The 25,025-nt window shown below is 48.7% G+C and overlaps 1 protein-coding gene across 4 annotated transcripts in view; it reads left to right on the top strand.

The window, feature by feature from the left end:
- Ttc7b (tetratricopeptide repeat domain 7B) overlaps nt 1-25,025 on the top strand; it is a 213,800-nt gene that overhangs the window by 90,713 nt on the left and 98,062 nt on the right. For all 4 annotated transcript variants that reach the window (XM_048362268.1, XM_048362269.1, XM_048362270.1 and 1 more), the window contains exons 9-14: nt 543-680; nt 13,095-13,178; nt 14,201-14,305; nt 15,572-15,689; nt 18,095-18,152; nt 24,886-24,958. In XM_048362268.1, coding sequence (XP_048218225.1) covers nt 543-680; nt 13,095-13,178; nt 14,201-14,305; nt 15,572-15,689; nt 18,095-18,152; nt 24,886-24,958 — 576 coding nt within the window. The remainder of the gene's footprint in view (nt 1-542; nt 681-13,094; nt 13,179-14,200; nt 14,306-15,571; nt 15,690-18,094; nt 18,153-24,885; nt 24,959-25,025) is intronic.

Here is a 25,025-nt window from a genome sequence, read left to right as displayed (position 1 = left end):
TTCCAGGGGAGACGTCACACAGGGATCTGAGCACTGCCTTTCCTCCTGGGAGCAGGAAAGGGACGCCCTGCTGGCAGGGCTGTGGAATTGGATGACACCGTGGGGTGATGGGAGAAGCAGGGCTGCGATTGTCTTCCCCTGATGAAGGTAGAGCAGAGGATGGGTCACAAGTGAGACATGGCAGGGCCTCACCTGAGCGATGCAGAGGCTGCCCAGAGCCTGCTGTGTCCACACAGGGCTGGCTGTGCACCAGAGCCCAGGGAGTCACTTCCTGCTTTCCCTATATGCTCCCTGACCTTCCTCCAAACACCCACCATGGTCCTCACCTCTAGGACTTCAGTGGGGGGCCAGACCATGGACCATGCGCACCTAAGTGCTCTGGGGGTTCTGAATACATGATCTGAGACGAACAGGCCCTTTATTCCCTCCCTTCCCCCCTCCCTCCTCTCAGCAAACTACGAGGGTCAAGAGGGGCCTGGTGGCCTCTGGTCAGGCGTGTGGACCAGCTCACCATCTGCTCCTCTCTTCCATGTCATCCTTAGGCCAATCGAGATGCTGTGCTGAGCAGGATACCGGAGCACAAGAGCGACCGCCTCATCAGTCTGCAGAGTGCCTCCGTGGTCTACGATTTACTGACCATTGCTCTTGGGAGAAGAGGCCAGTATGAGATGCTGTCTGAGGTACAGCTGCCGAGTCTAGTTGACTTCCAGGTGGCGGGGATGGTGGGGTGGTTCAGGTACCTCTCTATCATTGATAGTTGATGGGGGATTAGTCATGTAACTTCCACCTCCTCTTCTGTGATTGGACTAAATGACTGAGCGGTAGAATGATGGGCAGTTTCTAACCCTAGGCTGTGAATGGGGAGGGAAGGCAGTTCCTCTTCCATCCTTATTCCCATCATCCCGTAATCAAACTCTGGTGGTGACATTGCCTGGCCTGTACCATCAGGTTGACTGGTAGGAACCATGTCAGAGTAAACGCTATCTGTGTTTAGCATCATTACTTGGCTAGAAGGGACTCATGGACTCTAGTCCTTGTAAGGTTCTTCTGTTGGCTTCTTGCTCCCTGGGCTTATAGAAAACACTTAGGACATCTTGTGACATGTCATGATTTGAGAAGGAGCAGGTTCATCTGAGCTGTGGTATGCATTAAGTTCCTTCCCAGAATGCCAGATTTCATGTTGGTAAAAGAGATTGTCTTATCTTTTCTCCAGCAAAAATTAAAAAAAGAAATAAGAGGGAAAGAAACAACCTATTTTGTTAAAATAAACTTTCCCATGTTATTTATCTTTCTCCTTCTAAATTTATTCCCATTGCAACAGCCTCTGGGCATGAGGACAGGGAGTGAAATACAGTAACAGATTGGCTGAAATCAGATCAGAGCTCGCCTCGCCCTCCAGCCCGGGTGCATCTCCACATTAGGCAGGAGCCCGGGGAACAGATGAGCCTGCGTGGCTTGCATCTTTTTTTAGTCTCTGGTATGGTGACTATACAGGGCAACAGTTACTCAGCCTTCAAAAACACCAAGCCCCTCACGATGAGGCAGGATAACGTGGTGCGTGCAGATGCCCCGCTCACATGGCCTGCTCGCTAGGACCCGGTCCAGGCTTGGGGTTGGCTCAGATTGTCCTCCTCTGGGTCTCTCCTTTCAACCAGCTTTGATCCTGTCAGGTCTGGGCTCCTGCTCACAGTCCAGATATTTTCTTCCTCTCTAGACAAAGCACCTAACCCCCAGTTCTCTGCTGGAGTGTGGTCTACCGTGTGTTTTTATAACCTTCATGTAGCAATACAGCTTCTCCCCAGGTAGAAGTCTACCCTTGCCCAGCAGGGTCCCAGCCGAGTGGAAGTCCGCTTGACAGGCTGCCGAGCCCCTGCTCGGAGCTTCGTGTCATTCCACGGCTGGCCCAACGGCCGGCTGCCGCTCTCCCAGCAGTACTCTGTATGCCGGCAGCTCCGTGGCAGGTGCCACGGAGGTACTTTACTCTTAGAAATACAAATCGGGCTGGGAATATGGACTAGTGGCAAGAGTGCTTGCCTGGCATACATGAAGCCCTGGGTTTGATTCCCCAGCACCCACATATAGAAAAACAGCCAGAAGTGGTGCTGTGGCTCAAGTGGTAGAGTGCTAGCTTTGAGCAAAAAGAAGCCAGGGACAGTGCTCAGGCCCTGAGTTCAAGGCGCAGGACTGGCAAAAAGAAAAAAAAAAACCATAGAAATCAAATGATAGACTCAGGAAAATTCACTTCTTCAGTCAGGCACCGGCGGCTCCTGCCTGTCATCCTAGCTACTCAGGAAGCTGAGATCTGAGGATCGAGGTTTGAAGCCAGCCTGGGCAGGAAAACCTGTGAGACTCTAATGTCCAACTAACCATCCACACACCGGAAGTGGGGCTGTGGCTCAACGTGGCAGAGTGTTAACCTTGAGCAAAAAAGCTTAAGAACAATGCCCAGGCCCTGAGTTAAAAAAATAAAATAAAAAAATCCCCACAACATTCCTTCAACACCTCTGTGCTCTCAGCTGTTCTCAGCCATGGAACTGCCATCAGACCAGGGCCCAGCATGGACGCAGAGCAGCCCCTGTCCTCGCGCCTCTTCCAGTGGGGACGGAAGGGACTGGTTGACCTGGAAGAGAGGCTCGGCACTGCTCACCTCCTGTGCTGGGGGCTTGGATACTTGGCTTTTCCTGCCCTTTCTATGCAAGCAGTGAGTGTGTCCCTGCCTGGCCAGTGTGATGACTGCTGACCGAGATTCAGATCTTTGAACTAATATGGCGGACGTCAGCCTGGAAAGATGAAAAGCGCATGGCACCCCAGGACACCCGTCCGCCCCTCCCGAGGAGGGGCCTGGGCCCCTACTCTGCCGAGCAAAAGCCTTCTCTCCGCCCGCTCTCCTCACCTCCTGCTTCACTCCTGTTTTCCAGAATACCCATTTGCCTTCACTTTTTGTTCTCTTCTGCCCTTCCACTTCCTCGGGAGTTTGAGTGAGGAGACATTTTATTTGAATATATGTAAATTTCATATAACAAGTGGTGGCCTCAGAGTGCAAGGACGTGGTAGACAGGCCCCAGGGCACGATAGTAACTGCGGCGGTGCTGGCGTAGAGGAGAAGCAGCATGCATAAGGACTTGCCGCTGTGCGAGGCCTCAGCTTTCCACTGGGGTTTTGAGCAGGGGGTCTGCTTTAGTGTGAGAGGAAGGGGCACCCCTCACTGTCGCTCTTGCAGAGGACTGATCTGCGAGGGGATCTTCTCTGTGTCAGAAAGAATGTGGTGAGTGTGCTTTGCACGCATGCAGTCTTTGTGCACAGCCATCAGCCTGTTCGGACAGAAGAGCCTCTGGTCCTGAGCTTTCTCTCCTCTCGTCTCAGCCAGCAGCAGCACCCCTGCAGCAGGACGGGGCTTGTCTCCTCCCCTTGGCAGACCCAATCCACAGGCCAGGGAAGGGAAAAGAAAAGGATAGGAGGGGAAAGGAGGGGCAGGGACTAGAGCCACTACTGTCTATGAGCGCAAGCTCATCTCTCCTCCAGTCACTGGCGCCCATGCGTGGTGGGTGTGTCCTACAGCTCTGTGCAGACCCCGCCTTTAAAGAGCCTCCTTACGTCCGGGAAGCAGGGGCACTGTGGTGGGATATCCTTCTATCCCTTTCTTCTGCCCTGCTCATTTAAGGCTTCTGAAGTCTTCTCTTCCAGCTTAAGACCAGCTGCCTTGGTACGTGCCCACACCAAGCTTGCTTTCCTTCGGGCCTTGTTTAGCCTGATACTGGGCAGCGATGACTGAACAATTCCAGGCTCGAGGTTTATGAGGGCCTCGCTCCGACAGGTTTAAATATAAACACCATGTTTACCATCACTCCAGTGTATTCGTTTTCATGTTTTTTAAAGGACTAATTGTGAGTCCTGCTGAAAGGTTTGTGTAGGAAGGAACATTTCTTTTTCCCCTTTAATTTAAACAGCAAGCCCTGGTTGGCATGACAACCCACGCTATTAAAAGTAAAGCAAGGAGCCCTGCTTCCTCTGGTTTTCAGAATGAACCCAAACTGCTGGGCAGGTTTGTTTCTTGAATTTGACTGTTCATGGCTTCATCTTGACAGAATCTCATGGAATCCTCCCTGCAGGTTGTGTGTGTGCCCTGAATGGGCTTGGCCGCTTGAAGGCTGAGATGGCATTTTGCTCTATGGTTCTGTGGGTAGGACTGACTGGCTTGGTCGTGATAGTATCCAAAGGACACTTGCACCTCCCTGGCCGAGACACAGTCTCTCAGGGTGCTGTAAGGGGCGCACCATACATGGAGCTAGGCCTGCCTGGGAGCCCATTGTTGGCGAAGCTGCTTTTGCGTTGCACCGCCAAGGGGACTGAAAGTCATCCGTGGGGTAAGTGGCGCCAACAGAGACCCAGACTTGTGGAAGATCAAGGCGCAGAGAGTTCAGCTCCTGGTGAATGCTGAGTAAAAGCTCACCGACTCTGGTAACCCTAGCATTTGGCTGGTAGAAGCAGGAAAATGAGAAGATTGGGAGTTCTAGGCTAGCCTGAGCTACATAACAAGGCCCCATCCAACACATAAAGGAAAAGATTACACAACAACAACAACAATAACAATAACAATACTTTGCTGACACGCTAGGGCTTCCCAGCCGGGGTGCACTCACTGCCGTTTCCTGAGCTTGATGGGTACACGTTCCCTGGAAGGGCAGCCGGCAGCCGAGGCCAAGCGCCACTTGATGGGAGGTAGGCAGCAGCGGACGGGATGGGCCCTGCTCTGGGCATCGATCACGAACAGATCTCAACCTCTCCATCTTTCCATGGCCACCTGCCCCCGAAGAATCTTAGCCCTTGAATGCGGAGGCATGACTGGAGTAGCAGAATGCCAGGCGCCAGTGATAAAGCCATGTGAGAGCACGCGGCCCTACGTGCAAACCCCAGTACTGTCATGCCAAAATAACAACAAAGCCGGGCACAGGGGGCTCACGCCTGTAATCCTAGCTACTCAGGAGGCCGAGATCTGCCAGAATGGCGGTTCAAAGCCAGTCAGAGCAGGAAGTCTCCGAAGTAACCACCAGAAAACCAGAAGTGGCGCTGTGGCTCACAGTGGTAGAGTGCCCGCCCTGAGCTGAAGAGCTCAGGGACAGCGCCCAGGCCCAGAGTTCAAGCCTCACAACCAACCAAAAATAAATAAATAAAAAATAATAACAACAGTCATCTCAGCTCCTGCTGTGGTTGATGGTGCCTCCACCCCCCACATTGTGGGAGCATTCTTTTGAGTGAAGTTTTGCTTTCCTCTGCGGCACTCATTAAAAATACCTGTATTTCTAGAGGAGCCCTTAGTGTGACTTGCTTTAGAGAAACAAGCATGCAGGCATACTCCTCAATTTTATTTTGCTTTAAAAATAATTTTAATATGCGCTCTTAAACTTCTTAAAGGGCACAGTTCAGCGGCATTCAATTACCTTCACATTGTTGTACAATACCATAATTATCTAGTTTCAGAATTTTTCATCCCATTAGACAGAAACTCTCCCCGTTAAGCAATAGTTCCTCCTCCCCACACCCTGGAAACCTCTAGTCTACTTTCAGTTTCTATGAATTTACCTTTTTTTAGGCACCTGGTATTAAATGGAATTGTGCAGTATCCAGTTTTATGTCTTCTGGCTTAATGGCTTTCAGGTTCAGCCATCCCACGACAAAATGTCATCATTCTTTCAGAACTTCATACCTTTTTATTGGCAGAATAATGTTCCATCATATGTGTTTGCCCGTTCATGAATTGAGGGACACGTGTGTTTTCACCTTGAGGCTATCATGAATATATCACAGTACCTGCATACACATAGCTGTTCTTCCTTTCGATTCTATGTCTAACTTTTTGAGGAACTGCCAAACTGATTCTCACAGTGGCTGTGCCATTTAACATTCTGCTCCTGTATACTAGGGTTCTAGTTCCCCCCCAACCCCCACCAACACTTACTGTTTGGATGATGGCTATCCTAATGGATGATAACTGGTATCCATTGTGGCCTTGCCTTGCATTTCCCTAGTGATCAATGACCTTGAACATATTTTCATGTGTTTTTTAGCCATTTATCTTCTTTGCCAAAATGACTGCTCAAGCCCAGTGCCCACTTTAAAATTTTTGCTGTCATGTATGGTTGAGTTATAGTTATTCCTTATTTTATCACACATAATAAACTTTTATTGGAATATGATTTAAAAATAGTTCCTCCTGTTCTGTATGTCCTCTATTTACTCTTGACTATGTGACTATGACCTTTGATGCACATGTTTTTAAATTTTAATTAAGCCCAGTGTATTTTTTCTTCTCTTTGTCATGCTTTAGATGGCCTATCTAAGGGTCCATTGGCAAATCCAAGCTCCGGAAGATTTACCCTCGGTTTTGCTGTGATATTTTGGCTACTGGTCCATTTTGAGTTCATTTTCTATATGGTATGAAGCAGGGGTCTTGATGGTTTTGCATTTGCAGACCCAGCTCTTCCAGCCCAGCATGTTGAAGGACCGTTCCTTCTCCGCTTGCATGGACTTGGTACGCTTGCAGAAATCAATTGGCCACAGAGATCTGGGTTCCTTGCTCTGTCCCGTTGTTTTATATGTTTATCCTTCTGCACACAGGCTGCAGGCCAGACTGGACTCTCAGCTTAGAATCTCCTGTTTCAGTCTTGTCTAAAATGCCACCGTCTTTGCAATTCACTGCCTCCCTCTAGTTTGTCTATGGCCCTCCTTAAAGGAGAGCCAACACAGTGATCCTAACTATCCATTTTTGTGTCTTCATTTGAGCAGTTAATGCACATTTGTTTTGTACATGGCATGCCACTGGCCTGCCACTTTCTGAACTTCATACTTCTCTCCTTCATCCATGCATGGTGGGGCTAAAGCCAAGTTTGAAGTGCTGAAACCAGGTGTCCTGGGCCAAGGCAGATAGACTGAGGAGTCTAGGGGTGGGGACAATTGAGGAAGAGGGGGAAAGAGGAATGGGATTCCTGTTTCTTGAATTTAGTGTGTTTCGTAAGGATGCCAAAGGACAGCTACATCAGCCAAGCAGTGCGGGGAATGGTCTTAGACCCAGGAGACCCATTTAAAATTCCTGTCTAGACTTGACGGAGCTGCTTCATATTGTTGAGAAGAGGTTTTGACTGAGAATGATAACCAACATTCAAATTCTTTATTAAAGTCTGAGACTTCTAAAAAACAACTCTCTCCCCTCTCACTGTGGCCACAGGCAATGATATCCTTTAATTTAGGCATTTGCCAAAGCAATAAAACTTCGTGACTCCTCTGCAGTCTTGCTATCTTAAAGGAAAAAGAAACAGAAAGAGGTGGTACAAGGATACAAAGTTTACTCTATTTTACTTCCAAAGTAGAGGGAGAAAACATGTTCAGACATTGATGCTGTATCTATGTTTCCTTACAGTCCGGGAAGAGCGAGGGACTTGTTTTTGTAGCTGAATGCTTTCTAGAAGCTTACTCTGCGCCCAGACTCCTGTAGAGCAGATCTCTTAGACCCCATTTTCATTTGTGCTTTTATGTTTAATTAATTTAGAAATAAGAGCTCTTGCCGGTAGTTCATGCCTCTAAATCCTAGCTACTCAGGAGGCTGAGATCTGAGGATCTCAGTTGGAAGCTAGACTGGGGCAGAAAAGTCCAAAAACTGGAAGTGGTGCTGTGACTCAAGTGGTAGAGTGCTAGCCTTGAACACAAAGAGGCCCAGGGACAGCACCCAGGACCTGAGCTCAAGTCCTACAACGGACTAAAAGAAAAAAAAGCTATAGATTGGGCATCATGAGGTCTGAGTTCTAACTTCATTCAGCTGTACAACTATGTGACCTTAAGCCAGTCCTCTTTCCTCTCAGGTCTTGCTTTCTACATCTGTAGAGTACAAAGGGAACCAGATAATCTTTAATGTCTCTAGTTACTCATTTTCTGGTGATGTCAATCTGTAGGTCTAAGACAATGGTCAAAGGTCAAAATGTCTAAATAAATAATTTTAATTGCTGGAGGTAAAGGAGCAAATTACTATCTGTGCACCATGCTAAAATTTTAAGATTACAACTGATTGCATTCACTTAAGCCTATATAACCCTAGCGACTTGGGCAGCAAAGATTGAGGGACTATATGGTTCAAGGCCAGCCCAGGATATATATATTGACCAGTGACATGCTGGCCTGTGCCTGTCATCCCAGAGATATTGGAAAATGCAAATGGAAGGATTGTATTCCAGGATAACGGGGGCATCAAGTGAGACCTTATATTGAACATAAATAATGTACAAAAAGGCTGGTGGAGTGGCTCAAGTGGCAGAGGACCAGCCTAGCAAGAATTAGGCACTGGGATTAAACCTCCATACTCCCTAAAGAATTGCATTTCACAACTGACTCATGAGGTTGTATGATATAGGGAAGAACATCTCCAGCCCCAGTGCTGCATGTGTGTGATGCGAACAGTTCCCATCCAGCCGCAGGTGAGGCAGTTCACTGGGTTACCATTCTTTGCTGGATTTTCGCCTTGGGCTTGCGGCCAGCTTTGGGTGTATCTGGTTATTTATTTCTGCCCCTTCCCTTATGGGTTTTGGATGCTCAACCTCACTCTTCAATTCCAAAAAAAGACTCTGGCTTCTCCTTGCTTGTGATGTTGTGCAGATGTCTTTGCCGAGGGCCCAGTTGGTGTGATGAGGCCTTGCGTACAAGGGGCTGTAATGACTAAATCCCTCTTCTGCCAGAAGAGCGGCTCCTACCCAGAGCCCCTCAAAGACGGCTGCGTGTGAGACGCTGAAATAAGAGCGTGGAGAGGCACAAGCCCAGCTCCAGTGGAGACACCTTGCTGGGGACATTCCGACTTCTATGCCACGAATAGGATGCCACAGAGAGCCTGACAGTGATTCTGCCAGGGTCCCCTGGCTTCGTGGGAGTGTCACTGGTGCTAAAGAGGGTGGCCCCCCTCGGCTGCGTCTATTCTTACCGGCAGGACGTAGTACTGCTGCCAAGCCTGTCCTCTGTGCCCGTGGAGGAGGTGATCTGGAGCTGTCACCTGTGCTTTGTGCCAGGTCTCAAGTCCGTAGCCATGATCACACACCAGATCCCCTCCCTCCACCCGATACCGGACCCCACTGTCACCCTGCTTTACCCTGAAAGGCTCTGGCCCGCTCTCCCTAGGCCATCCGCTAGCACCACACATCCGCTCCCAGCGGTTCTCATTTCCTGTCATCTCGCTTCGGCAAGCCCTGCAAGATCTGCCATGTAGCTTGTCGGCATTGCCCATAGGCACTGTCAGGACGGCAGTCCCTGTTCTGGGCTGGACACCCGTAGGAGCATCTTTCATGCATTACCTCAGCCCCCGTGACAGCTCTCTGCATGGGGAGGAAGGAGCTTGGTTAGATCTAGGCAGTCACCCCATAAGGAGTACCTTCTTCATGTGGTTGCTCCTCCTCCTCTTCCTCCTCCTCCTCCCCCTCCCCCTTCCTTTTTCTCTTCCTGCTTCTCTTCCCTTTCTTTCTCCTCCTCCTCCTCACCCCCTTCCTTCTCCTCCTTTAGTGTCTCCTCCTCTTCCCCTTCTCTGCCTCTCCCTTTTTCTCTTTCTCCCCCTCCTTTTCTTCCTCTTTCTCCCCCTCCTTTTCTTCCTCCTCCTCCTCCCCCTCCACTTCCTCCTACTCTTCTTCATCTCCTTTTTCTTCACCTCCTCCTCCTCCTCTTCCCCTTCTCTCCCTCCTTTCCCCCTCTTTCAGCCCTTCTACCTCCTCCTATTCCTCCTCCCTTTCTTCATCCTCCTGCCGTTCCCCTCCTCTTATTCCTCCTCCTCTCCGTCCTCCTCATCACACCGGGCCCGTGAGCTTCCGTAACCAGCTGCCCGGCTCCCACACACATGCCGCCTGCCATCTTCTGAGAAATCAGTTTTCTCCAGTGCTTTTCTATTGGGACTGACGTTAAGGTGGAAATGCTTTGATTTGAATGGATTTTTTTTTTGATTTGTGGATATATTTTACATTTTTATTGTGCCACAGACAGATATGACCTGGGCTTCCTAAGGGGCTTGAGTCAGACAATTGGGGGAACATATACCCTCTCCATGAGGCTGTGGACACCAAACCTCCCCCAGGACGACTCAAGCTCCTTGTCACTTGCAGATGTTCCTTGGCGGCTGTCCCCTTGTGATTGAGGCCTGGGTGACCTGGGCTGATCAAGGGTGTGTCTCTTGCTGTTTCTGGGAACCTAAGAGAGGGTATGTGAGGTACCCAAGCACAGCGCAGCATCGGGATTTGGGGGGCACCTGGAGCCCTCGATGCATGGAGAGCTGGCTGCGTATCACATGCTGCCAGGAGACAGCAGTAAAGTAGAGCCTTCAGCTGTGATGGAGCTTGTGTGCCTCTGAACTGGGGTGAGACGGTTTCAGTTCGCAATCACCGGCTTCCATTTCCTCTCTTTATGGCATCCCCCAAGGCTTATTATGGGATGTGGGTTGCTATAGTTACAAGGAAGCGGTCCAAACCGGTGGGGACAGTGAGAGATACTGCAAAATAGAGGCAATGCACGTCTGCCTAAATCTGTGTGGTCGAGCATCCCTGAGATGGAAGTGCGCCTCGCCCACCGTGGTGCCACTGGGTATTGGGAACCAGGGGAGCTTCTCGAAGACTCCACAAGCTGTAGGTCTCAGTACTCTGTAGCCTCCAGGATCCCTGAGGCTACACGCACAGGAACTACCCCCCCACCCCCCCCCCCTCCATTAGCACAAAACGTGTTGCTGAACCTCTGACAGAGTTCCAGGAGGAGGTGACCCTTTCAAAAGCCTTTTCTCAGCTACGCTTCACTTGATGCCACATGCCTGGCACTGCTAAGTGTGCGCAGGGTGTCCGTGAGTGCAGTCCCACAGGCGGGAGACCGTCGAGCTGACGAGTTCAGACTCCGGAAGCAGCGGCTTGGTTCCCAGCCGGCTCTGTCACCAGCTCTAGGAGACCGAGTGTCACTTAACACTCCTGACTCCTGGCCCTTCCTTCCCTCTGGGAGGGCGAGATCGGCCATGGCTGCCGTGCCTGTGGGTTGTGCGGTGACCCAATACAGCTAGACTTGGAGAGCAACTAAAATAGTGCCAGGCTGCCTTACATGCATCCCCTGAAAACTCGCTAAAGAAATAAACAAACATGCATCCTGGTCTGTTCCATAATTTTGTGCCCTCCTTCCAAGGGCCTCCTATCTTCTTCTGAACAGAGTGAAGTGATTAAGTGTGAAATTGGATGCATTTTTCTTTATGAAGATGGAAAGTGGTTTTAAAAGAATTCATGGGGAAGGGCAGTGCATACCTTGCTGTCTCAGTCTTCAGGGGCTGGAGACTATGTTTAAAAACAAATTTGAGAACTGTTAAGCTACTGTAAAGCTCATGATCTCCTCGTTTTTGTTGTTCTTGTTTGTTTGCTTTTTGTGTGCCAGTACTGGGGCTCGAACTTGGGACCTGGGTGCTGTCCCTTAGCTTGAGCCAAAACTCCATGTCTGGCTTTTTGCTAGTTAGCTAGAGATAAAGAAGGGTACAGACTTTCCTGTCCAGACTAGCTTTGAAGCTCAGATCTCACCTCCTGGGTAGCTAGGGTTCCAGAAGTGAGCCGCTAGTGCCCAGCTCTGACTGGGCCCCTGTTTAGAGGGAACTAGGCAGAAGCTGTGCAAACACTTGGGGCTGGCAGAAGGCGTGATTGTAGGCAGGGTCCGAGGCATTAGCTTGGGGGTGCCCTCAGGCCCGGGTTGTAGGAGACAGCCTGACTGGGTAACTAGAGCAGAGCAGGCTTCACTGTACACTGCTCAGCTCACTGGACACACATCAGCCCTCAGCAAGGAGGCAAGTGCCAGCCCTGGTCTACTCCGGAGGCCTCCACCAAACCCACTGGCCCCGTGACCTCCAGGCCTGGCCTCAGGGATGACCTCGCCACCTCCCCTCCTCCCAGTTCAGTGCTCAGCACTGAATTAGCTGTGCAGGTGATTGCCTGTGCCTAGAACATGTGACACGCTGCTTCATCCCTTCCTTCCCCCCCAGCCCCCCACACCCCAGAAACGAGCAGTGCTCTCTCCTTTTGCTGCTTCTGCTGGGTGCTCCCCACCTACTCCAGCCCCAGGGGTTAGCAACTGCCCCCACGAAAGGGCCACGGCCATCTTCCTGTGGAGGTGATCACCTTTCCTGGAATCATGATTCCGCTCCTGCTCCCAGAGTGCAATGGGGATGTTCACCTTCAGCATAACGGAAAAGGATTCTCTCCCCTTTCCCCTCACTTGCATTTATGCTGAGCGTCTAGCCTTGCGGTTCCGAACAGTCTGTTGCGGCCGCTGAGCTTCCTTTGTCTATCAGGGAAATAGCTGCTATTGAGGACAGGGTTTCACTGTGTAGCCTAGGCTGGCCTCCAGCTCCAGACCCCCCTGCCTAGCCTCCTGCATGGTGGAATGGCAGGTGTGTGCTACCTCACCTGGCCCAACATTGAAAGATTTCTGTGTATGCATTTACGTGCTCAGTAGAACAGGGCAGTGGATTAGTCGAGTGGGGCACTAGAGCAAGCCTTAGTTTTGGTTCTCATCTACCCTCGGTGCAGACTAAATAAATGACTGTGTGAGGATAGAGGGGCTGATCCAAGTAGGAATTATTCTGCCTGGTGGGCGCAGCTGCCTTGCCTCGGGGACAGGCACTCCTCTTGCCGCTCACCCTGAATGGGTGGATGGATGCTGTCCTCATGCTGGCCCCTCCTGGGGGCCCCACTTCCAAAGGGACAGGGCCCAGCCAAGTATGTAGGAACATCTTAGGTCCTACCCAGTGACTCCTGCTGGGCCAAGCACTTAGCCAGTGTCTTTCCCCTCCCCTCTCTACTCTCCCCTCCTCTCCTATATTCTAGGTCAAAGCTACTTGGCATCAGGGCTTGTGTCTTGGCCAGCTGTGGGTTGTTCTGGCTTCTGGTTCTTTGCACTGCAGGACACAGGGGACTTTTCTGGAGGTGTTTGGAGGAGGGTGCAGTCTGGGCACACAAGGGAAGCCATGCTGGTGGACTTGCCATACTGTGTATGGATGCAAACTCATTGGGTCCAGTGGTGACAGTTCCCAAATGTCGGATATGTTTTTCTCTCCACCCCAGTGCTTAGAAAGAGCCATGAAGTTTGCCTTCGAGGAGTTCCACCTCTGGTACCAGTTTGCTCTGTCGCTGATGGCTGCTGGAAAAGTGAGTGGTGTCGTGATGTCTCTTCTCTGTGGACGAGTCTGTCACTGAATTTCACACCGCCTTATGTAAGACTAAGCCACGATTTCATACTGTGCTGTGATCCTGTCATAATGGAAAATCAAATGTCATCATTTTGGAGCCAAGATGGACATAGCAGTAGGATAAAAGTTTCTGAAATCTTTGCCTTCGCTGGCTGTTGTGACACATTCATATGCAATGGACTGGTTTAAACTAAACCCCTCACACTGGTTTGGGAGTGTAGAGATTCCTGGAAGGGAAGCCTTTTGGTGATCTTTGGCAGATGGCGTAGGGTGCTCTAAGTGTGGGGAACAGATAGACAGCAGTCACAAGGTGCAGGCCTGGGTCCAGTCACAGCTAAGTGACCCAGAACACACAGTGTTTGCTGTCCAGCAATGTGAGCCATAGGAGAACCTACTTCCTAGCGTTCTCACCCAACAGGTGAGCCATTGTGAGTTCAGAGCTCAGGACAGCAGCTCGCTACACACTCTCAGGGGCGTGGAAAGGCGGGAAGGGCGTAGCCTCTGTTTTCTTGTTAATCTGGGCCTCGCACTCTCAGTGGGCTTTTGGGCTCAGGGCTGGCACTCTACCACTTACGTCACACCCCACTTCCAGTTTTTTTGCTGATTATTTGGAGGCGAGTCTCGTGGATTTTTCTGCCCACACTGCCTTCGATCCACAGTCCTCAGATCTCAGTCTCTCGAGTGGCTAGGAGGACAGGTGAGCTGCCAGCCCCTAGTCATGACATTTTATTTGTATAATAGCATAAGCTTCTGCTTCATTTTTTTTCCTTATTACAATGGCTACCCAAGTGGAGGGGACTTCGGGTGTGCCGGGGGTACATCATCGCTTGTTTCTGGCCGCCGTTTATTCGGGAGCCCCAGGCCCTGATTCTCGCCATCCTCAGACCCCTGCGTGGTTGGGAAAGCCCCTTCCCCCCTCCCCCGCACCCCCGGTTCTGTGAAACGTTTTGAGTTGCAGTGAAACCCTGTCCTCTTGCCCAGTCTGCCCGTGCTGTGAAGGTGCTGAAGGAATGCATCCGGCTGAAGCCCGACGACGCCACGATCCCGCTCCTGGCCGCTAAGCTGTGCATGGGCTCCCTTCACTGGGTGAGTGGGGGCCACCCTCTGCTCCTGGCGGGGGGGGGGGGGGTCCCCAGGGCAGGCAGCGCCATTTCCGTGCCAGAGCAAGAGGTCTGCTCCTGGCTTCCTTTTTCATGGAAAGTGACTGGAAAAGTAGCAGTGATCACACCGTTTGGAAAGTCACGCTCAGGCCCATCTTGCTGTGTGTAAGTCATTGTAGGCCGTGGAGAGCCCGTGCCATGCCACTTCACCCTTGGGTCAGTCTGGGCTTTCCGTAACCTTGCGTCGCTCTCCCCTTCAGCTCAGGCACACCCAACTTCTGTCACTCTCCTTCACGCGTGCTTTCCTCTTCAGATATTCATGTTCATATATCAGGGCAGTAACCTGATGGATAACAGTTCTGTTTCCTCAAAAATATACCATAAGGGAATAGAGAGCCTAGGCTAAATGTGTGGAGCTGGTGATATAGATAATTGCCACATGTGGTTAAAGTTTTCCCTGCTTTGCTTTATTTGTTACTTCGTTTTATTTCGTGCTGATACTTGTACTCTCACTAGGCTTTTTCTACTCAGGGATGGAATGCTGTCAGTTTAGCCACAGCCCCACTTCTGGCGTTTTTGCTGGTTCATTGGAAATAGAGTCTCAGACTTCTCTGCCTGGACGATTGGCTTCAAACTTTGATCCTTTGGATCTCAGCCTCCAGAGTAGCTGCTAACTGGCCATTTAGATGCTTTTAAAGGACTCGTTCTTATTATTTTTGCTTCTAGTAAACTGCTGGCAGGCACAATGTGTATATTCTCACTGCATTCTGCGAGTGTGGTCCATGTGTTGTGTACTGTACAAAAAAAAAGATGGGAGTTTTGAAAATTTGAACAGCTGTGGCAAATAGAATTCAAATGGATTCTTTATGTCATGAAAAGAAAAGACCCAAACACAAATAAAGTGCTAAGAACTTTATTCTTTCCAAATAGATTTAATTCTACTTCTGAATGCCTACTGCAGCCTCACTGCAGAACTCATCAGTAAACTAATAAAAGTAGAAAAGTGACTTAGGAAGAGAAGGCAAATAAGCAATAAGGGAAAACTTAAAGAAAAGAAAAATCTAAGGATAGGAGTCCTGAGGGCTGTTGGAGAGGCTCAGCAAGGAAGACAGAATAGCTGGAGTGGCAGTGGAAGGCTTGGGACTTATTCCCACAGTGACTCATCAGAAATTCATGTTGGGCAGCAGATGCTCGTGGGAACTCATGTTAGAAATTCTGCAGATTGATGTTTTTAACTTGTCTCATTTTTCAGTTGGAAGAGGCCGAGAAGTTTGCCAAAACCGTCGTGGATGTGGGAGAAAAAACATCAGAGTTCAAGGCCAAAGGCTACTTAGCGCTGGGGCTCACCTACAGTCTGCAGGCCACTGACGGTAGGAGAGGGCAGAGTTGGGCACGTTGACCTCTGGGCACCTGCACTGCCGTCCTCCTTGCCTAGACTGGGGAGGGAGGGAGGAAGGCTCTGTTCAGAGGTGGAGGGGGCTGGTTGTGCCACCTAGCCAGAGAAGGGCACCTACCAATGCGTGAGATGAACTGGGCCTTGAGAAATGAGTCACCCAAGCCTTACCTTGCGCCTGCCGGGGCCCCAGCACTGGGCCCGGGCTGTTCTGAAGTGAAAGATGTTGGCTGTAGATAGGAGAGCATAGAAGAGTTCAGGCCCAGACTTTCCCAGGAAGTGACCCTGGCCAGAGGCTGCCCCTCCTCTGTGCACATATTCTAATTCACAGCCAGGTACACACGTAGTCTAGCAGATCACCAGGTGTCCTCAGCTCCCACAGGAAGTAATCTTTGGTTTTTTCCTTGGTGGAACTGGGGTTGAACTCAAGTCCTCATGCATCCTAGGCAAGTGCTTTGCCACTTGAACCAAATCGCCATCCCTTTTTTTCTTTTTCTGCTTTAGTTGTTTTTCAGATAGGGTCTGAAGCCTTCCCTAGGGCTGGCCTTCGACCTAGAGACTGCTGCCTCTTCTTCCCACCTAGCTACGATTACAGGTGTGAGCCACCAGGCCTAGCTCCCGTGCTGGGATTTGATGTCATTAACTTTTTGCCCTGGCTCGCCTAGCACTGACATCCTCCTGAACTCTGCTTCCCGGGTAGCTAGAATTCCTGCTATGAGCCGCCATGCCCAGTCCTTCAGTGGCAGTGATTTATTTATTTTGGATTTCCTTAAAGTTTTGGTCAGTGGGCTTCTGACTTTAAAAAAAAAAAAAGCCTGAATTGTATTTTACATTTTTATGATGCTTTTGTAGAAAATATAAGTTGATAAGTTATTTTTCTGATGTCTGTTATTTTATTTTTTTTCTGGTCCTGGAACTTGATCTCTGGGCCTGGGCGCTGTCCCTGAGCTCCTTTTTTTTTTTTTTTTTTTCCTCGAGGCTAGCCCTCTACCACTTGAGCCACTGCACCACATATGGCTTTTTCTGTGATTAATTGGAGATCAGAGTCTCACAAATTTTCGTGACTAGACTGGCTTTGAACTATGATCCTCAGATCTCAGCCTCCTGAGTAGCGATTACAGGCATGTGCTGCTCGCTTAATGTAAGGCCAAATGCCCTGTAGTCCTCACCCTGCTCAGCAGGTAGCACCTTGCCCACCGCCTGAAGCCCTCCACATACCTGTGCCAATTACAGCCCCATCCCCATAAGAGAAAATAGTATTCTCACTTACATAGTGCTCCTTTTTGTTGTTGTTGTTTAAATTTTATTGTAGCTTGTTTTTGTGTGTGTGTGTATTTTGTTTTGTTTTTACAAATTACCCCTTTTCTTCTGTCCCCAAAACATCAGTGACCTTGGGAAGTTTCACATATCTGCTATTTTTCACTAATGGATTTCTGGTCAATTTTTCATTTCCACATGACATATTGACCACAGCCAGCACATTGCTTCATGTAGTAGTCAATTCATAGAAGTGTAACTTAGTGCCATAAACTTACCCATGTCAGAAAACTACCCCAAATGATCCCTGTAATCTCAGGGTCACTGGACCGTGTTGGGCCCCCTCTTGCATTCATGGCTCTTGTTAGTTGCTCTGAGGTTCTCTTTAACCCAGTCACTATTGTTCTGTTAGCCCTGGGCTAGAGCCTCACGGTCCAACTGTTGATGAGGCCCCTCTGCACTCCCTACCACAGGCATGGTCCTCTGCGGCTGTACTTTCTTGTCCCAGTGTCACTTATTCTGTTGATGGATAGGCTATCAAGCAACCAGTCCTTGTGTGCTCTCCCAGGGGCTTGTTGGCTCACCGCCTGGTGGCCACACACGTTTGAGTTGATACTCCATCTCTTCCGTTCGTTTCAAGGTATTAGAGGTCCTGACCATTGGCCAGTGTGACTTAAGTGGCCTTTCATGGGTCCAAGCTAGTGCCCTTGAGGATCAGAGCTTCTCCGTGCCAGCTGCTCTGTAAAGGCCATCGGTCCAATGGCACTGATAGCTCATCCCTACCAGCCCAGGAGAGCTGCTCTTCATCCCTGAGTGACATTATACGCCTGAGAGGACCCTCGTGCTCCTTGTAGATTCCCACGTGGTTTTGTGAGAATAGGCTGGATAACCATGGCTACCCAGAGCGACCGCTCCGTTCCACTTTTCCCTTGATGTTGTTCCCCGGTGGGGTTCACGGAAGGCAGGTGTCGTGGGGGCGGGCCAGGGCTGCCCTCCCGCCCCACAGTGCCTGCTGCAGGAGGCACTCGGGAACTGTTGCTTGCCGTGCGTCATCCTGGTAATGGGCTCTTGATTATGAAAGAACTCTGGTCTCCAGTGCACTGACTAATGGAACCCTTCTCTCAGCTTCCCTGCGCGGGTTGCAGGAGATTCTGCAGAGGAAAGCGCTGCTTGCATTTCAGAGGTGAGTGGGAGTTCATCTTTTCACTCGGCTGTACATAATGACACTCAACGATGATAAGTATGAAAAGAAAGTATTTATAAGAAAGTATTTATAAAGATTATGTAAACAGTGTTTTGCCCCCAGAGCCTTTTCGTCTCGAGCAGCCAACATGCCGAATCAAAACTTGCTGCATCACTTGTTGCCCTGTAACTCTACATTCTCCATTTGTTTATCCATTTGGGTACATTTTATTCATCCTTGGTTTAAAAAAAAAATGCTTTCAGCTCAGAAAAGACAGACGCTCTGTATGTCTAGGGAGATGACGGTTCCTTTATTAAAGACATTTGTCATCGTCTAGAAAAGGGATCTTTTTCTCTCTCCTTTTTTTTTTAATACACATCAAGCTGTAGGCTTTTCTATTATGAAATGAAAAGGCTAAATTAGAAGGATGGAAAAATGTAGTCATAGTATTCAATATACATATATATATACACATATATATGCAAAAGTGGAACTAGGCAATCTGAGGGGGTGGGAGGGGTTGGGAGAGGAGGAGGGGAAGGATAAAGGAGGCAACACTGGACCTGGTGCATTGTACTCATAAACTGACCGTCTGAATGGAACCCCTTTGTACAACTACTTAAAGATAATAAAAATACAGTTGTAAAGCTAATAATAAGTAAAACGAGCATCTCTTTATTAAGGAAGAAAACAAAAACAAAACAACAAACCATCCCAGCAAGCCCCAGGTTCCATTGTCTGCTTTGTTCCATAATGCCTAGTGATTAGGAGGACAGTGAACTCAGGGCTCCTAATTGTAGAATTCTGAGTGTGCCCCGATGTTCTTTCTCTCACATCTCCGTGCACAGAGGTGGGCAGGACCAATAGTTATATTATTGCAGTATTAGACTGAGTCACGAGGATGATAAGAATCACCGCCATATAATTGAAGACAGTATAGGATGAAGATTCTTCTGGCTCTCACCTGGTTTTTCTTGTACCTCCTTCATTGTCCTGTTTATTTGGTGGTACTGGAGATTGAATAGGCAAAGGCTGTGCCATTTGAGCCATGGTCGTAATCCTCTAATTTACTCCTATTAGAGGTATAACAAATCCCTAAAATTGCTACCCAGAATTGGAAATGATCTTGTCAACTTAAATACATCTGGGTTTACACTGATTTCTTAGAATTGTATTTGATACTGAGTCACTTCTTTGGAAATCTCATGAGTCCCTCCTCTGCCCAAACACCTGTGTTAGAGGCGTTCCCTAGAGCCCACAGATCAGTCATGGCGTCCTTGTGCTTTTTTCATAAAAGCCATTGTCATTTGCTTTCAGCTAGGCTGCAGCATTTTCATCTCCTTCCTTCCTGCTTCCTAGCAGGCCTGCTGATAGCTCCTTTACTTTGCCAGTCTCAGTCTGCTTAATGACAGAAAGCACCAGTTGTCATCTGCAAACAGATCTCCTGTCTCTGTGCTAAGCTTTTGTTGGTGTTCTGCAGCACCGAGCGTGGAGAACATTTCCATTTCAAATGATTTCAGGTTTTAGATTCTCCAGTCCTAGTTTGTAAAGCCCACACATGAATGCCTAAGAAAGTGGCCATTACATCTGCTTCATCTTTCTTAAATCAGCACATCTTACTGGGTCTCTAAAAACAGCCCTCATGGTGGTCGGCCCGGAGCTGCCAGGATAACTCCACATTATGTAACTGCTGTTCCTTGCCCTGAATTCATTTTTGCTCCTTTTCTGCTTAGGCTTCAACTCAAAGAGATGTAAAAAATTCAGTTCATATGGGAATAAAGAGTAATAAAACCCTACTAACCTAACTATTGTGAAGTCTAACCCAAATTAGTATTTGTGTGGAATACAGAATGTGTTTTCAAAGGAATAAAATTCTTTTGGTTCATGTACACATTGACTATGTTGAAAAGTCAATCGTTGGAGCCCTATTAAAACCTTTAAAGGAAATATTTTAAGGAAGTAAAAATGTTTTGAATTATTTCGTACATGCAAAAAGGTAATTTAAAGCCATTTGGGTAAGAAGTACTTTTTCCACTATGTGGCATATGCATTTTGCCCATAGTTCTATTTATACTATTATTTTACTTTTTTTGTTTAAAAAAGAGCCCAGTATCAGTGGCTCACACCTATATAGCTACTCAGGAGGATAAGATCTGAGGATCATGTTCCAAAGCCAAACTGGGTAGGAAAATTCAGAATATTCTTATCTTCAATTAACTAGCAAATGGCTGAAAATGGAGCTGTACCTCCAGTGGTTGAGTGCTAGCCTTGAGTAAAAAGCTAAGGGGCCACACCCAGGTTCTGAGTTCAAGCTCCAATTCTACCACACGTGTATACACACAAGAAGAGAAGGAGGGCTAGGAATATGGCCTAGTGGCAAGAGTGTTTGCCTTGTATACATGAAGCCCTAGGTTCGATTTCGCAGCACCACATATATAGAAATTGGCCAGAGGTGGCGCTGTGGCTCAAGTGGCAGAGTGCTAGCCTTGAGCAAAGAGAAGCCAGGGACAGTACTGAAGCCCTGAGTCCAAGGCCCAGGACTGGCCAAAAAAAAAAAAAAGAAGGAATATAATTTTACAAGAGATGGAGCTGCAGATACAGCATATAAAAATAACTCTTAATTATGACTAGAGCCAGAAATCAGAAATATTTTTCTCTTTGGGAGATTCAAGAGCGATGTTTTAAGATCTTCAGATAGTGGAACTGCATTGTAATCGTGAGACCATTCTTACACAGAGAAACTTAGCCCAGGTAGTTCCATCAATTCATAATATTATTTGCAACGTTATGCGCTGCTGCTTTGTGGCTCTCACGTCCTGCTGAGAAGGGCAATCCTGGGGCGTGGGGTGCATGTTTCTGTGCACTGACACACGAAGGCAGAGAGCCAGGGCCACTCCCTGTGGAAAGAGGGGGCCCAGGGTTGTTTGTGCTCGTCCCTCTCTGTGGTACGGCACACATCTCCACTCTGTTTCCCCTCAGTGTCCTCGCTTGACCTCAAGTGTGGCATGTTGTGTGTGGTGAGGGTAAATCCATCCTGATTTACTGGGGACATTCTTGGCATTTCCAGAACATCAGACTTTTAGTACTAAAGCCAGGGAAATCCTGGGTACACTAAGTGGGAATACCCTGGGTGTGTAACTACTGGGAGCACCCAGAGTTACCCAGTTATTCACATTTCTTTCTTAGCTTAGTATACTTATCCTATATCCACAGTAATCAGGAATGACAGAGACTTCAGGAAGCATTGGTTTCAGAAGGCCACAGGATGATTGTATAAAGACCAGACCTTGGCAGCATGCACCCCCCCACCCCATTCCATATCTGCCTGTATCTCTTTTGCTGAGTGTTCTTGGGCAAGATGCTTGACAGTAGATAAGTACATTGTAGCTATTATTATTACAAGGTTACATGTCTTAGAGACCAGGGTCAAGTTTGATCCTCAGCCTTCTCTGTATTCGTGGTTCAGTACTAGAGGGTGCTGGAGCTGGAACTGCGGGGCCCTCTGGGCTCTCACAGCTTGCTGGGGGCTAGCTAGGTGGTCTGGATGGTCCACGCTCAACAGCACCACCGTGGACACTGCTGCCATTTGGCTCCATGAGCATATTTGGTCTCCCCCTCTGTAGTATTGATATACAGGCTCCCCAGCCTAACGTTAACAGTAGGCACTGCATGATGTGGAAGGTTGGATGAGTGGGTGGCATGGCAGCCTCTTCCTCATGGCAGAGAACTTGGATTCATGGGTGGTGAGGCGCAGTGACAGCGGAAGTGCTTTGTGAGCATCCCTGGGTCTCTGGGTTTCTCATCGTGGGCTGGCCAGGTGTTCCCACATGGGGATGGGGTGGGAGGGCTGTTTTTGACCCCTCTGCAGAGCTCAGCAGGCTTGACTCGCACAGCTTGATGGTGTCTGTGGAGCAAGTTAGCAGAGAGCACATTAAAAGGGGAAGCGCAGATGATAAAGTGCCCAGCACTACGCAGATAGGGTTTGTGAGGGAGGGAACACCCTGCACTGGTTCTCATATCATTTAATAGTCTCTTCCTCCCTTTCTCCTTTCTTGGGCTGAAGTATGCAGAGGAAGGTATTTCAACTGTGTATGTTTAAAATAGCCCTCATTAGAAATTTGGTAGTTAGGGGCTGGGAATGTGGCTTAGTGGTAGAGAGCTTGCCTAGCATGCATAAAACCCCGGGTTCCGTTCCTCAGCACCACATACACAGAAAAAGCCAGAAGTGGCACTATGGCTCAAGAAGCAGAGTGCTAGCCTTGAGCAAAAGAAGCCAGGGACAGTGCTTCGGCCCTGAGTTCAAGCACCAGGACTGGTAAGAAGAAGAAAGAGAAGGAGGAAGAGGAGGAGGAGGAGGAGGAGGAAGAAGAAGAAGAAATTTTGTAGTTAGAGTTTCATTGATAGCCAGGTTGGAAATTCTTTTTTTTAATTTTTTATGGTTATTGTAAAGGTGATATGCATAGAGGTTACAGTTATATAAGTCAAATAGAGAGTATATTTCTTTTGGGACAGTGCCACCCTTTCCCTCATTCTCTCCCAGTTTTCCCCTCCCATTCTTACCCCTTAAGATATAGATTTTCAACCATGTCCAGTAAGTACCATTACTGCATTTGTTCACTCTTTGTCCCTCCATTTCTGTGCCCCTCTTACACATTCAAAGATCAATAAACAAACAGAACACAAGAAAATAAAAGCAACAAAAAAAGAAGAAAAAAAAAAACACCTTCTTGTTCCCCTTTCCTGTAGTTCGGTTGTATAAATACTATTTTGATGATCAGATGCACGTAGGCTTGCACCCCAGAAATGCCCTGGTTGCTGGGGCTTCTGGCTTGTTCTTTCCACACAGCAGTGGCCAACAGCTCCCAGTCATCTGATGAGACCAGGGAGGGGCCTTTGACAGAGCTGCCATTATCCACGCCGAAGTCTTCAGACCACTGCCAGCTTCTCACTCGGTCGGCATTGTGTAGAGGCAACCGCGATTTAACTTCATTTGTGAAGAATAGGAACTGGGCTGAGAAAATTACAGCTCTGACAAATTCTTTGTGAGGGCTGTGGAGACCTGGTTTTATATTATTTCTGAAGGAAGAGGAGATAAAATAATCTTACATAACTCAAAGTCTCTTCATAATCAATTTTGTCATGATCTCCTTGGAATAATTAGGAAAGACAGAAACCATGCCATTTTGATCTTCCTTAGGAATGCCAAAGGGGGGGAAAAATTCTTTCATGTACAAATGGCGTGGAAAAGCAATACTTGTAAAGCAGTACAATCTGGAATGCATAGTCCGGGCTCTGCTAGAAATAAGACATAGTAAAGGCAACACAGGCGTGTCCCAGATGACAGGTGTCCCAAGGCTGTGTCTTGGGACACAGGTAGCTGGTGAGGATTCTTTTTTTTTTTTTTGGCCAGTCCTGGGCCTTGGACTCAGGGCCTGAGCACTGTCCCTGGCTTCTTCCCGCTCAAGGCTAGCACTCTGCCACTTGAGCCACAGCGCCGCTTCTGGCCGTTTTCTGTATATGCGGTGCTGGGGAATCGAACCTAGGGCCTCGTGTATCCGAGGCAGGCACTCTTGCCACTAGGCTATATCCCCAGCCCCTGTGAGGATTCTTGAAGATGGGAGTTGGCCAGGCTCTTAAAATCCATAAGAAGACAGTGTTTTACACAAGCTTCCATGTTTGCCCAAACAGTGCCCCAAATTCATGGGTGTGACATTTTCCTGACAGCACACACCTAGGACTCTTCTTCGTGCCTCTCCACGTGGCAGACAGATGGTTAATTAAAAGGCCTTATTTCTATGGAAAGCCAGCCTTGGTAGGTTTATGCCGTTGAATCCATAATGATTTGGCTTTCTGTTTTATCTTGGATTTTCTTTCTGCTGGTGGAAGATCCTCCTTTCATCACAGAATGTTGACAGAGCGGTGTGATGTCTTGTTTACTATCCGGGTTCCACCATTCGTAATTAGTCTGCTGTGGTCCCATGTGAGGAAAGTCCATTTGTTTTTTTCCCTGCATCCTCCACCCCCCCCCCCCCGCCCCCAGACTGTTAAACACAGAAACATGCCTTGTACCAGTCACATGTGGATTTGCTTATGGTGAAATGCAATTGCCTTCCATATAAAAGCAGAAAAGATTGCTTTCCAGCTCAGTAGATGCCAGTACAGCCTCTGCGCATCCGGTGCTGGAGGCCGGTTCATGGCGGCAGGCCTGAACCACGTCATCTCACAGAGCACAGTCATGGGAACGCAATGAGTCAACTACATGGAATGTAGCAGAAACTTGGGACGATTGCAATTCTTGTCCCCTTCTGGTTCATGTTCTAAGCAAAGCCAGGTCATTGATTTTTCACATGGTTTCTCTGAAATCTAGAAATTCTAACGAAGGTGGCATTAAGGCCAAGCCAAACGTAGCCAAAGCAGCCGTCGCTTGCCGATGGCACATGCACCCTTGGCCTGGCTGGTGTGGCACAAGGGCTTCTCCTGCTCAGCATTCTGCACCTCTCGGCCCCGCTGCAATGCTTGGGAGACAAAACCCAGACCCAGGCGCCTCTGGATGGCCTTCAGGGGAAAATGCATTCCATTTGTTAACAGGCGAGGAGGTGGAGCTCAATGAAACACCACAGAGCTAAACTAGAAAACGAGGTATGGCATCAAAATGCAGGAGGGAAGGAGACGTTTGATAGGGAAATGAAAAGGGGCCTCTCTGATGTACTCATGACCATACACCCTTTTTCAGGGCCCACAGCCTGTCACCCACAGATCACCAAGCAGCTTTCTACCTGGCTCTGCAGCTCGCCATCTCCAGACAGGTCAGTGTCTCTAAAGTGCCCTAAACTTGGTGCATATCATCCCCATCCCATCCCTTCAGCATCTCGG

This window comes from Perognathus longimembris, chromosome 14 (genome assembly GCF_023159225.1).
Source record: "Perognathus longimembris pacificus isolate PPM17 chromosome 14, ASM2315922v1, whole genome shotgun sequence".
Lineage (NCBI taxonomy): Eukaryota > Metazoa > Chordata > Mammalia > Rodentia > Heteromyidae > Perognathus > Perognathus longimembris.
Note: the sequence above shows the minus strand (reverse complement) of the source record. Positions and strands in the feature narration are given on the sequence as shown.